General features: G+C 47.2%; 1 protein-coding gene across 4 annotated transcripts in view; it reads left to right on the forward strand.

Annotated features, from left to right (window-relative positions):
• The window catches only part of HMCN1 (hemicentin 1), a 459,307-nt gene that overhangs the window by 337,336 nt on the left and 107,766 nt on the right, over positions 1-14,205 (forward strand). For all 4 annotated transcript variants that reach the window (XM_070055058.1, XM_051820384.2, XM_070055057.1 and 1 more), the window contains 6 exons: positions 568-681; positions 1,419-1,564; positions 6,920-7,070; positions 8,626-8,820; positions 10,530-10,643; positions 13,042-13,229. In XM_070055058.1, the coding sequence (XP_069911159.1) occupies positions 568-681; positions 1,419-1,564; positions 6,920-7,070; positions 8,626-8,820; positions 10,530-10,643; positions 13,042-13,229 (908 nt within the window). The remainder of the gene's footprint in view (positions 1-567; positions 682-1,418; positions 1,565-6,919; positions 7,071-8,625; positions 8,821-10,529; positions 10,644-13,041; positions 13,230-14,205) is intronic.

The raw sequence follows: 14,205 nt of genomic DNA on the forward strand, positions 1-14,205 counted from the left end.
CATGTGTGTCGTGCGTAGTATGTGTGCAGGGTGTGTGTGTGGTGTGTGTGTGGTATGTGGATGGATGATGCGTGGTGGGTGTGTGTATGTTTTGTATGTGTGTGGGGGGCGGGGGGTGGTCAGGGAGGAAAGGGAAGGTTGGAGTCCTATGCGATGCCTGGATTAAAGAGTCTGAACTTCGGTCAGTTGAGGACATTGACGATCTGAAGGGGGCGGTGCCCTCCCTAAGCCTGCTGCAGCAGAGCTAGACTGCTGTGTGGGAGGGAGGGAGAAGATGGTGGCGGCAGAAACTGCTGCTGAGCGGAGGAGACACAGGCCCCTAGCACAGTGCTGTCGGGAAGCCTGGAGGGCCAGAAGGCTGGGGTCGTCACCGCAGAGGCCCGCTGGGGACCCCAGGATGGCCCCTGCTGCCACGCAGTGACGCACACTGTCGTTTGTCTTCCCTCAAGCGTCTGCCTCAGAACGGGCGTAGGACAGAAGCAGCGTTGCAGCAGCAGTAACAGACAGCCTGTGACTTGTGCAGGTTCTCTGTGATTTCAAAGACTCTGATGTCCCACGATTTTCCAGGAGGGCGGACCCTGCAGATCCTGAACGCGCGAGCGGACGATGCTGGGAGGTACTCCTGCGTCGCCACTAATGAGGCTGGCGAGATGATAAAACACTACGAAGTGAAGGTCTACAGTAAGTGCCCAGACCTCGCGTTGCACATCTCCCTCACTTCTTTCTCAGTCCTGTTCGTTCCCGGTTCTTAGTTATTCAGACTCGGTAAAGACGCCGTGTCTGCAGCTTGCTTCATTGAGGATGGAGTGGGTTGAGCATTGTGCCCATGACCTCAGTTGCTTACAGATGTGACGAGCCCACTCTGCTCGCTGCCCCCTTGCTGAGACCAAGGCAGGGCCCCTGCCCCCAGTGTCTCTGGTTTCCTTCTGCGTCGCTGTCCGCACCGAGTTGAAATGCTCGCTCAGACAGAACTGTGGGTGCTTGTGCCCTGCCTGAGGTCCTCAGGGCGGGGGCTCTCCCCGTGTGCCTTGACCTGTTAAGAAAAGGCGGAGCTGATACGGCCATTAGTAGAATCCGCATTTCCAGAGTTTGTCTGTTTTGTGAAGGAAGAGTTGTCTTCGTGATGCTCCTTTGCTCTCCGACTTGATACCTTAATGATGAATAAGGAACAGGTATTACGGCTTGCGCTAGACTGCGGATCTGGTGCAGACAGAGCGCCCTGCCCTGTGAAGGACCTTAGCCTCGTTGTACGGTGAGGGTGGGGGCAGAAGGCGTCTCCCTCACACTCCGTCAACACTGCTGCTTCACCAGGCGCTGGCGGAGGCGTCTCCTCGCGGGGTGGCTTCAGTGTGCTTTCCAGGGGATTCTGTGTGCTGACCGTAACCGAGGGCTGACTCTCCCGTCTTTGCCTTGTGCAGTTCCACCCATAATCAGTAAAGGGGACCTTCTGGGGCCAGGCGTTTCCCCTAAGGAAGTGAAGATCAAAGTCAACAACACGCTGACCCTGGAGTGCGAAGCCTACGCGGTTCCTTCCGCCTCCCTCAGCTGGCACAAGGATGGACAGGCCAGTCACGGTTTTTTTACTTGCTGATGATTTCTTAAAGACTAAAATGGAGAATTTAAAAAAGACACAAGTGACTCAGAACCAATGTGAGCTTAGAACTAGCCAATCCCATGCTCCCGGAGTCTAAAACCGTGCCCACCCGGAAGCATGCTGAGCAATCTGGAATTGTCCCATTGCTGGAATGAGTGCACTTGTCTAGAAACCTGGCCCCTGCCCACGCCTCCGTTAGGGAACAGTGTTTCTGTCCTGTGGTTTGACAAACTCAGTCAGTGCCGTAGGTGAGAAGCACATAGCCGATTCAGCGTCATCGGCATACCTGGGACACTACGTTTATCCCGAACTTTGTTCAGACACCTTCCACTCTTACAGAAGGTGACAGTTACGGTCTCGTAAGACACAGAAGCAGAGTTAGAAGGTGACGAATGCCCAAATCCAGTTATGGGGGGTGGGGGCAGTGAGAGGCTTCAGCTAAAAAGCTGACCTTTAAGTCTGTGGTCTGACTTCAGACCATGCACGCTATGCCTCATCCAGCTTACGTTCTTCCATGCAGGTGCAGGTGTTAAAGCATACGTGCGGTGCTCTCAGACCGGAATAGATTGTTAGTTGTTAACACTGTGCTTGACGCGGTTGTGAAATGGCCAGGCTGCCGTTCGTCCTGCTTTACACATAATCAACTCAGTGGTCAGTTAAATTCCCGCTGGAGAAGTTCAGGTCACAGTCCCAGTTCGAGGTGCAGCTTTATTGTTCAGATCACAGATGGATTTTTGCAATGCTGGCAGCTTGAAAAAAATCACTCGTAAAATAAGCCAGTTTCACCTGGAAGCCATTGTAAAAGAAAAAGTATAGAACTCCCAGCGTGTTCTGTTTATGGTTGCTTTTCTAACCACAAGCAGACTGCTTGGTACAACATCCATTCTATATGACTTTGCTTGGAAACAAATAATCTTTCTCCTTTAAAATAATGTTATGATTACACTTAGTTTTCTTTAAAGCCTTTTTATTTCTTGTAGTTACTTTACATTTGCACACATAGAGAAATACAGATACAAAACCTTCTTAGAAACTAGAATTGCACTAGAAATGAAATAATTTTGTGTTTTTTAAATTTCATTATGAATATTTAAATTAGACCTTCAAATTTAGACTCCAAAGTTGATAAATTACAATGCTTTATACTGCTAACACTTTGGGGGTTGGGATTGGTTCCCTAGAATATAAACCATAGAAAATTTTAATTATTGTATTTTTTAAAGATTTATTTATTTATTTGAAAGGCAGAGTTACAGAGAGGCAGAGGCAGAGAGAGAGGGAAAAGTTCTCCATCCGCTGGTTCACTCCCCATTTGGCTGCAATGTCTGAAGCTGCGCCGATCCGAAGCCAGGAGCCAGGAGCTTCCTTCGGGTCTCTACATGGGTGCAAGGGCCCAAGCACAGGGCCATCTTCTACTGCTTTCCCAGGCCATAGCAGAGAGCTGAATGGGAAGTGGAACAGCCAGGACTCAAGCCAGTGCCCATATAGGATGCTGGCACAGCAGGCGGCGGCTTTACCCGCTATGCCACAGTGCCAGCCCCAATTATTGTATTTTTAAGTGACAAAATTTTAATCATGATTCATTGCATCTCAAGTTATTTATTGAGCATCTGATGTTTGCCAGACATTATTTTATGTACAAGGGATACAGCTATGACAGAAACAAAATGCTCTGTCCCTACTGAGAGAGAGATGAAAAAATCCATAAACAAACCAACAAGTAGAACATAGAATGTCAGTTAAATGCAGGTGTCACGGGGGCTGGCACTGCTGACTGCAGTGCCGGCATCTCTCATATGTTTGCCGGTTTGAGTCCTGGTTGTTCCACTTCTGATCCAGCTCTCGGCTATGGCCTGAGAAAGCAGTGGAAGATGGCCCAAGTCCTTGGGCCCCTGCACCCGTGTGGGAGACCTGGAAGAAACTCCCGGCTCCTGGCTGTGGATGGGCACAGCTCTGTCCATTGCAGCCATTTGTGGAGTGAATCAGCAGATGGAAGACCTCTCTCTGCCTCTCTGGAGATCTGCCTTTCAAATTAATAAATAAATCTTAAAAAAAAAAATGTAGGTGACACAGAGAAAACACAGAGACTAGGATTCCAGTTGTGTGGAGTGTGATCTCTTATTAAGACAAGGAAAACATCTTTGGTAAGGTTTGATATACTTAAGTGAGAACCGCCAAAAAGTGAAGGAAGCAAACACAAGGTATCAGAGGGGACAGTATCCCAACTGAGCAGGTGCAGCGGACACGGGGAACACAGAAGATGCGGGCAGAAGAGTGGCCGGGGTCCAGGTTACACTGACTGTGGAGCAGCTGACCCTGTACTGATGGGAAGCCAACTGGGAGTTTGATAGGGTGCAATATTATGTGACTTAACGTGTTCAAAGGCTGCTATACTTGGGGAAGAAAGAGTCCAGCTATTACATTATTGTAGGGGTCCAGAAGAGGCATGGTGGTTGCTTGGACCAGGGTGGTAGCAGGGTGTAGAGAGCAAAGGAAAGAGAAGAGGTTAAGATTTTTTAAATATTTATTTATTTATTTGAAAGAGTTACAGAGAGGGCAAGGCAGAGAGAGAGAGATCTTCCATCCTCTGGTTCACTCCCCCAAATGGCTGCAATAGCCAGAGCTGGGCCAATCTGAAGCCAGGAACCAGGAGCTTCATCTGGGTCTCAATGTGGGTGAAGGGCCCCAGCACTTGAGCCATCTTCCGCTGCTTTCCCAGGCCACAGCAGGGAGCTGGATTGTAAGTGGAAAAGCCGGGTCTTGAACCAGCGCCCAAATGGAATGTCAGCGATTAGGCAGTAGCTTTCCCAGCACCAGCCCCAAGAACAAGACTTTGCAAGAGACCATTTGGATAGTGACACTGGATGGAAAAAGAGGATGGAAAAAGAGCTTACCTAAGGGTAAGCTCCAGGCCACTCCTGCATGGAGAGGCTGACACGCAGGGAAGGTGTATCTCGACAAGATACGTGAGAATCTGTAGAACAAACGCTGCAGACCAGATGAGAACTCAGAAGGCACTCGGATTTAGCAGCACGGGTGTCACTGGTAACCCTGACAGAGTCTTTTTGGTCAAGCAGACAAGATTCATGAAAAGATGAAGGGAAAGAAATTGGAGACAGCAAATGCACAATATATTTTTAAATCATTTGACTATAAGTGGCAACAGAAAATGTGGAGGTGGGCCGCAGCGGGAGAGATTGATGAGGATGCAGGTGGGAGAGGATGCAGCCGGAGGACGGTCCTCGAGTAGATCAGAGGAGGCTCGGAATGTGCAGACTGGTGTTTATCAGGGTCAGCATTTAGATAGACAGATTGCTTGACTTAGAAAACAGTTAAGGAGAGGGAGAGATAAGCGGGGATCTTCCATTCTCTGGTTCACTCCCAAAATGGCTACAACGGCCAGGACGAGGCCAGGCCAAGCCAGGGGCTTCATCCAGCTCTCCCTCAGGGGTTCAAGGGCCCAAGAATTCGGAACATCTGCTGCTGCTTTCCCAGGCACATTAGCAGGAAGCTGGATCTGAAGTGGAGCAGCCGGGACTTGAACCGTCACCCATGTGGGATGTCCGTGCAGGTGGCAGTCCAGACCACCACACTACAACTCCAGCCCCTGGGTCAGAATTTTTCTAGGGGAGTAAAATCAAGGAAGAGGAGGGCTTACATATGGAGTGACTCGAGTTAAATCTTCTCTGAGTAAGGAGAGAGTAGAAGTCGGGGAGCATAAGGGCAGTGAGAAGATTGCGGGGTATAGATTGTGGTCTTCCATGAGGTCGGAGAGGTGCTGAGTTGCGTGCTAGAGAAAATGAGTTAGAAGGGTAGGAGGTGGTGTTCAGAGGACGAGAATGGGAATCTGAGATCACGAAGAGGTGCAGTTACCAGTAATGAAGAGGTCTGACTCCTACTGCAGCGGTTGAGACAGGGTGGGTGGGAACCTTAAAATTGAGTGAGAAGATCCAGGAGCCAAGAAGACACAGGACTGGATGTCTGGGCGGCATCAAAATTACCAGGTGTTGTGAGAAAGGTGTCTTTAGAAATAACGACATAAACAAGAGCTGCAATCTTCATGGAATGGGGGAAATCAAAGCATTGTAAGTGAAGGTAATGTTATCAGTAAAACAGTGTGAATACCTTTAAGTTAGTTTCCCATTCAGTGTGGTAATAATTTCAGTAAAGCATAGTGCAGGAGTCAGCATTTGACCTAGCAGTTCAGACATCCACATTCCAGAGTAGCTGATTTGATGGCAGCTGCAGTGCCAGATTCCAGCTTCCTGCTAATGCAGACAGACCTGCGGAAGCACTGCGGAAGCCTCAGGTGGTTGGATTTCCGCCTCCCTGTGGGAGACCTGCACTGAATTCCTGACTCAGAGTCAGCAGTAGCCCAGCACTGGCCCTTGTAACATTTAGGAAGTGAACCAGAGGGTGGGAACACTCTCCCTCTGTCTCTCTCTCTGCCTCCTAAAATAAATTAATTAAAGCAATATGAAAGGGGACCAGCACTGTGGCATAGAGGGTAAAGCTGCCACATGCAGTGCCGGCATCCCATGTGGGCGCCAGTTCAAGCCCCAGCTGCTCCATTTCCAAGCCAGCTCTCTGCTATAGTCGGGAAAGCAGTAGAAAATGGCTCAGGTCCTTGGGCCCCTGCACCCTTGTGGGAGATCCGGAGGAGGCTCCTGGCTCCTGGCTTTGGATCCACACAGCTCCAGCCATTGCGGCCATCTGGGGAATGAACCATCAGATGGAAGACTCTCTCCCTCTCTCTGTGTCTCTCTCTTCTTCTGCCTCTCTCTAACTCTGCCTTTCAAATAAATAAATAAATCTTTAAAAAGAAAAAAATGTAAGTTAAAATTTTGCATTTATGAAGTAATGATCTTTTTAATAAGTAGTAGTAACTGTAGACTGAATCAGATTATATTAATGCCCTGAATTTTCTTAAAGAAATTCTAGCATTTTCTACTAAATTATGGTAGAGGGTAAGCTTTCTAAATACAGTATGATATAAACTGAAAACGTTTTTTCCTAGCATGGATAAATGAATATGTTACCCAAGAACGTATTTTTAATTTTAAAAAAAAAGTATAAACTGTATAAATGCGTCCCAGCAAATACCTAGCCTAATCATTAACTGTTTCAGCTACAGTTTTCAATAAGTAAAAATTTGAAATTTGATTACTCAGAAACAAGCAGTGTCATCCAAATAATTTGTCGTCTGGAATCTTTTGCATAATATTTTATTTTCATTTAACAAAGAATCATAAACACTGTCAACTCATTGTCTCTTCAGGCTTTATTGGAGTACTTGATGTTAACATTGTTGTAATTGAATCGCAGCCCCTTACGCCAGATGATCATATTACTATTGCCGCTAATGGACAAACACTTCAAATAAAGGAGGCTCAAATATCAGACACAGGGCGCTACACCTGTGTAGCAGCTAACATCGCCGGTGAAGATGAGCTGGATTTTGATGTGAATATACAAGGTAATACATACTTACTGTGTGTCATTTAATTTATATGATCTGTCAAAGTAATACAAGAGCGATTGACTTGGTTTATTTTTGGTAGTGAGGTTTTTTCCCCTCTTGACAACATTGTAAATTAATTATTGAAGATCTGGGCTTGAGAAATAAGATGAAAATAATCCCTTTGTTCAGGGTTACTTCCAGGATTACTTTTTTATTTTTGTGTGCCTCCTTCTTATGAATTTAAATGTATCCTTCATTTAAAAAATTTGGAATACACAATACAGACCTCTCTGTTACCTTAGTATTCCCCTAACATCATATCATGAAATTTTCTAAATAATGTTTACATGGAAGGCAGCAAGGTGGTAAAGTACAGAATTCAAAGCCCTCACCCTTGGATTAAATGATGTTTATGGTTCTTACGAGTTCTGTGACTTAGGCAAGTTAACCAAACATTTTAAGGTTCCAGTTGCTTACTTTTTTTTTTTTTTTTTTTTTTTTTTTTTTGCCAAGCAGAGTTAGACAGTGAGAAAAAGACAGAGTAATAGACAGCGAGGGAGAGACAGAGAAAGGTCTTCCTTCCGTTGGTTCACTCCCCTAATGACCGCTACGGCCGGCGCTGGACCAATCCAAAGCCAGGAGCCGGGTACTTCCTCCCAGTCTCCCATGCAGGTGCAGGGCCCAAGCACTTGGGCCATCCTCCACTGCCCTCCGGGGCCACAGCAGAGAGCTGGACTGGAAGAGGAGCAACCGAAACAGAATCCGGCGCCCCGACTAGGACTAGAACTAGAACCCGGGGTGCCGGCGCCGCAGGCAGAGGATTAGCCTAGTGAGCTGCAGCGCTGGCTCAACCTCATTTTTAACAACTATGCCAGTTTCATTAGTTGAGTATTCAAATACTTACCTAACCATATTCCTATTGTTGAATGTCTGGATTGTCTCCAAGTTTTCGCTACTCATAAAATAATGCTACACTGAGCATCTTAATACAAAAACTTTTACACGTCTTTGATTTTTTTCAAAAGTTGGAAACAGTAGAAATTTTAGATCAGGTGTTATATACTTTATAGTGTTTATGATGTACAGGCAAAATGCGTTATATACAGTTTGTATTTGTGTTAAAAGGTATGAGAATGTCCTGTACTTTCTGTTAAGGGAGGTGTTAGCCTAGATTATAAACTTCTTCAGCCTCCTCAGTGAGACTTAGCATGGGGAAGCTCTCAGCTGAGCGAGTTCTTCTGTGGTTTCTGTGATCAGACCCCAGCCAGGCTTCCCCTGGAAAGTGGCCACTTTGTTATCGAAGTGCCAAAGACTTCCCGCAGGGAGGCGAGGCGTGACCGTAGCATTCTCAGTCCCACATCTCTGATTCTTCCACACGGGAACCCGCTCCAGGGTCTGTGTGCAACTCTCTCCAGGGTCAGAGCTGGCTGCTGTGTAAGTACTTGGAAATGTTTTCACGTTGTCTAATTTATACAGCTGGAAATATCTCTGGTCAAAGTGCAGTCAAGAACTTTAACAGATCGGTGTTGGCATTCACACCCGACCATAACTCCTTGCTTTTCCTTCATAGTTCCTCCAAGTTTCCAGCAACTCTGGGAAATAGGAAACATGCTGGATACAGGCCGGAGTGGCAAAGCCAAGGACGTGATCCTCAACAACCCCGTTTCCCTTTACTGCGAGACCAATGCTGCTCCACCTCCCACGCTGACCTGGTACAAAGATGGCCATCCTCTGACCTCCAGCGATAAAGTGATGATTTTACCAGGTAAAGGTTGCCACGAACGGGGTGAAGCCCTGAACCTGCAGGTGTGTGTTCTCAGTGAATGGAGCAGGGAAGGGGGTGGCTCTCCGGCAGTGTCGATTGACAGACGCGAGGCTGCCCAGTGCACTGGTCCTCGTGTGCGTCTGACGAGTGAAGGCAGGAATGTGTCGGTAGAGCGCCTCGGTAAACCCCTCAGACGCCATGGGAATGTGTCGGTAGGCCAGAGCACCTCAGCAAACCCCTCAGACGCCATGGGAATGTGTCGGTAGGCCAGAGCGCCTCAGTAAACCCCTCAGACGCCATGGGAATGTGTCGGTAGAGCGCCTCGGCAAACCCCTCAGACGCCATGGGAATGTGTCGGTAGAGCGCCTCGGTAAACCCCTCAGACGCCATGGGAATGTGTCGGTAGGCCAGAGCGCCTCGGTAAACCCCTCAGACGCCATGGGAATGTGTCGGTAGAGCACCTTAGTAAACCCCTCAGACGGACAGGATCCTTCGACCCGCCTTGCAGGGTCCTTTTGCATCCTTGTGCCTCCATTTCTCTGTCAGTGCCATGAGACTGTCAGTGGCCTTGCAATATTAATGTTCATTCTAATACATATTTGCAAGTAGTTACTACTTTGGTTTATTAAATACATTTATAAGTAAATAGCAGAGATCACTAGCTTCAAGTATTTTGTTACGGCATGGCTTATTGATAGAGGTGTTTAAATCATTGCAGGATAACAGTATTTTCTGGGCTCCTATTTAACAAGCATTGAAATACTCAGGGCTTATCAGAATTCATCCACTTGTATGCTTAAGGTCAGCATGTTAAATAAATGTTCTGCAAATTAGCCCTCAATTAAAGAATATCTTGAAAAACAAATCAAAAATAAAAGAAAGAAGACCAAGTAGACATGGCAACTGAGTGGAACATGTGATCCTAAGTTGGATCTGGGTTTGGAGAAAAATAGCAGTAAAAAGACATTGTTGCAACAAGAATGAAATTTTTGAACATGGCCGGTGGATTCAGTAGTAGTTTTGTATCAATTGTAAATGCCCTGCTTTTAATCCATGTGCTGTGGTTATATACAGGATTATCCTGGTTCTTAGGAAATACAGATTTGTGAGAGTGTAGACTAAAAGGGTGCTATGTCTCCAACTCCTTCTCAAATGATTCAGACAAAGATTATATACACATGACAGAGAGAGAGAAAGTAAGTGCAGTAAAATGTAAATAATTGGTGTGCATGGGCAAAAGTTTTTATACAATTGTAGCTTTTCTCAGTTTGAGGTGGAACTGACTTGGAAAGTCTAAGAATATATGGAGTTGTTCTTTGAAGATCATATTTACCTTCCCTGGATATTTCTTCCCCCCCTGAGTACTTTCAGGGAATAGTGTAAACCACACCACAAATGTTCAGAGCTAAAACCAGCGGTCACTGCACAGTAGCGTGTTCCCATAGAATGTGGTGCGAGGAGCAGGGGGCGGCGGCCCTGCCCGAGGGGTGTCTGCACGTGCGGCCTGTTTCTCCCGAGATGGAGTCAAAGGCAGTATCGGGTCACTTTTGTAAAATAGCTCAGTGCTTATTACAGGTGTTCTGGGTGGTTAAAACTAAACACGGATGAAGTAGGAGCGCTGCAGGGAAACGTGTGGCGGTCGTCTCTCAGGGGCTGGCCGTGCTCTCTCTCAGGTGGGGAGAAGTAAAGGTCCTGTGGTCTGTTTGCAGGAGGGCGTGTGCTGCAGATTCCCAGGGCCAAAGTGGATGACGCCGGGAGGTACACGTGTGTGGCCGTCAATGAGGCTGGAGAAGATTCCCTCCAGTACGACGTCCGCGTCCTCGGTGCGCATGTTCTTTGTTTATTCCGCGTCTGTCACTCAGGAGTACTTCTGGGGAACTGACACTTGCAAACTGTTACCCAGAAAGAGGTGCAAGAGGGAAGACACTAGAGTTCCAGGTTCGTTTATTTGACACGCACCTGTCGATTGCTCGCCAAGTGTCAGCACTGGGCAAGGCGCCCTGGAGACAGCACTTGGGTACGGTAGCCACAGTCTTTGTCCAGGTAGCAGGTAAGCCCGCAGAGAGTAGAGGTGTTCATGTTGGATGGTCTCAGGTGTGACCAGCTCTGGGGCCGTTCATCAGGGCAGGATGGGTCATGCCATAGATTTTAAGGTCCACAAGAGTTATAGGGAAAAGAAGGGAGAAGCCAATCAGAGATCAGTGCTAACAAGGTCAAGAATGGTGAGAAGTATCCTTGCTCACTTTGACTGAAGTTGGGAAGAAAGGAAGCTGAGTGAGTGGTAGGAGCTGATAATAGAGGTTGGGAAGGACAGGGGTTCAGCTGCACTGAAGTGGAACGGCGGGCGTGGGTGGTCAGGGGGACATGTCCAGCCTTCAGCTGTTATTTTGGATGGGAAAGAAGCTGGAAAGCACATTGGAGGTGAGCTTAGGGTTGGAAGGGGGATACAAAGCAAGAAGAACGAACTGGTTCTGGACCCTGTTGCATTCCCAGGGTCTGCCCCTCACCTCCCGGGTACAGGCAGGGTCACTGAGAACAGTGCTGAGTGCCGTAATCCAGGGGTAGGGGGTGGTCAGGCCAGAGAGCGGCGTGGAGGCCTCTGTGTGATTCCTTCACTGGGGGGAACTGCTGGGAGAGGTCAGAGCCCAGAGCACATTGAAATTCCACCGTGTGGTCCGTGGCCTTGATTGTTTTTCTTGCAGACTCTCAGTTTACTTGCTGGAGGTCCCAGTGTTCAAGGCTTCACCTACATAATAAACATGCTGTCTTTACTGCTTGCCAAAGCTACAGAGTGAAACAGAGCACACAAGCTCCAAACAGAAGAGTGATCATGTACTGTGAAAATTAATTTCTGCCTTCACAGAATAGTCTACGTGTGCTTTCCTAGTTTATTGAACATTTCCATTTTTAAAAGTTCTGTGGGTTGCCCCTGACAGTTAGCCTAGTGGTTAAGATGCCTACATCCGTGTCAGAGTGCCTGTGTTCAGTTCCTGCCCCAGCTCCTGGCTCCAGCTTCCTGCCTTGCAGACCCTGGGCTGCAGCAGTGATGGCTCAAGTCATTGGGTTCCTGCCACTCATGTGGGAAACACACATTGCATTCCCGGCTGCTGGTTTTGGTTCCAGCCAGCCATAACTGTCTGTTACATCAGAGGAGTGAACCAACACAGCAGATGAGAGTATAAATAATTTTTTTTCATTTAGTGGATAATACGTGATGTTTTTCATAGCTGATACCATGGATTTTTTTTTAAGTTTTATCTTTATTTATTTGGAAGACAGAGATACAGAGAGAAGTAGAGACACAGAGAGAGAGAGGTCTTCCATCCGCTGGTTCACTCCCCAAATGGCTGCAAGGGCCGGAGCTGAGCCGATTGGGAGTCAGGAGCCAGGAGCCTCTTTCGGGTCTCCCACGTGGGTGCAGGGGCCCAAGGACTTGGACCATCTTCTGCTTTCCCAGGCCACAGCAGAGAGCTGGATCAGAAGTGGAGCAGCCAGAATTTGAACCGGTGCCCATACGGGATGTTGGTACTTCAGGCTAGGGCTTTAACCCGCTGTGCCACAGTGCTGGGCCCCCCACCGATATATTTTAAATGAAAGTGAATATATGTAGGAAAATCTAGAGTGAGACTTCAGACGTCAAACTTGCATGTAAATAAGTGGCACCTGGGGAGGCAGTCAGCTCACAGGTGTCTGGGAGATGTCTGATGAGCGCATCTGATGGGGCCCAAGGATTTGCATTTCTCACCAGGCTCCCGCCATTGCCGAGGCTGGGAACACATTCTGAGGAGCCCAGACAGTTCCCTGCCAGTAAGACCAAATGCAAGCATTTCAGATGTGCTTACCAGGCTGTGACTTAGGTGACTTATCCAGACCACCGCTTACACACATGCTTCTAGGATGTTTGCCTAAAAACCCAGAAGGCACAGTGGAGGGGCCGAGGAGAGGCACTGAGGGGAAGTTGGGGTTGCGCTCAGTGGGGCTGATTCCATCAGAGGAGTCGGCCCAGCGCAAGCGAAGAGCCTGAGCAGGACACCCCGGGTTCAAGCACTCTGTCCTCACACCCCCATGTGCGTGCCGGACGTTGCTTGAGGAGCATGGTTTTCTTCCTCCAGTTTGGTGCCTGTGTTGTCATCCCAGACTTGTTCAGGTTGTCAGAACGGCAGAATGATTCAGCCAAGGCCTGTTGCCTGTCCTTATCTCTTCACTGCAATCGTTTACTAGTGCCCCCCATCATCAAGGGAGCCGACAGCGATCTCCCTGAAGAGGTCACCGTGCTGATGGGCAGGAGTGTGCAGATGGAGTGTCTGCCCAGCGGCAGCCCCGTGCCCAGGCTTTCCTGGCACAAGGATGGCCTGCCTTTGCCGGAAGACAGTAGTCATAAGCTCCTATCTAATGGAAGAATCCTGCAGGTAAAAGTCAAAGTCTAAGAGAGCTATTTGGTTGTATGTTTTATAATGACTGGGGTTTTTTTTTCTACTTTGAAAAATAATTTGAATTAGTTAACAAATACTATGTTTATAAATATCAAGAATCATTATATAAGATAAAATTCTTGCTCATTCTACCCACTAGCACAGGTGACCACTACTAACAGTTTCGCCTGATTTCATCCAGAAATCGTGCATAAAAACATACACCCTTGAAGTTATTGCAATCATGGCCTTCACGAGGAAAGCCAGATAGGAAGAACTCTTTATTACACCCCTTTTGTTACATGTTTCTGATGGCAAAATTCTGGGTGGCATAAGGTTTCCCGTAGGTTAACATGTTTTCCTCTGTTGGCAAATGGTTAGTAATAAATAATAGTGAAATCTGCATGAATAACCTGTATTATTATTTACCAATCAGTGTGTCTATATTTTTTCAAGTTTCCTCAGAGAAATTTGGATATTAGTAGAAATAACGCCAATTCTTGTGTTACGATACAATTTTATGAGTTACTACTTGAACGTAATAGATAATCTAGTGGTCCATGAACCCAGTGAGACCTGTCATTGTATCCAGTGCAGGATATATCACATGGAGTTCCTCATGCAAAAAAAAAAAAGGAAAAAGGAAAAAAATCAGTCACACTACTGATAAATACTTTGATTTCTCAAAGTATCTTCTAAGTATCATAGATACTTCTACTTGATGATCATACAGCATATCCCAAAATACTTCATGATTTTTGTCCAGGGCCAAAGATGCATAGATGGACAGAAATTTCTGCAGAATAAACTAAACACAGCTGTCCATTAGCTAACTGATACCTCATGAAAAGACGCCACTCCAAAACGTAATGCCTCGGACAGTAAGCATTTGTTCACTCCTAAGTCTGCCTCCTGGCCCAGGATGCGTCTGCTCTCAGCTGCACGCGCTCAGGAGTCTGCAGAGAGCTGTGGG

This window comes from Oryctolagus cuniculus, chromosome 13 (assembly GCF_964237555.1).
Source record: "Oryctolagus cuniculus chromosome 13, mOryCun1.1, whole genome shotgun sequence".
NCBI lineage: Eukaryota > Metazoa > Chordata > Mammalia > Lagomorpha > Leporidae > Oryctolagus > Oryctolagus cuniculus.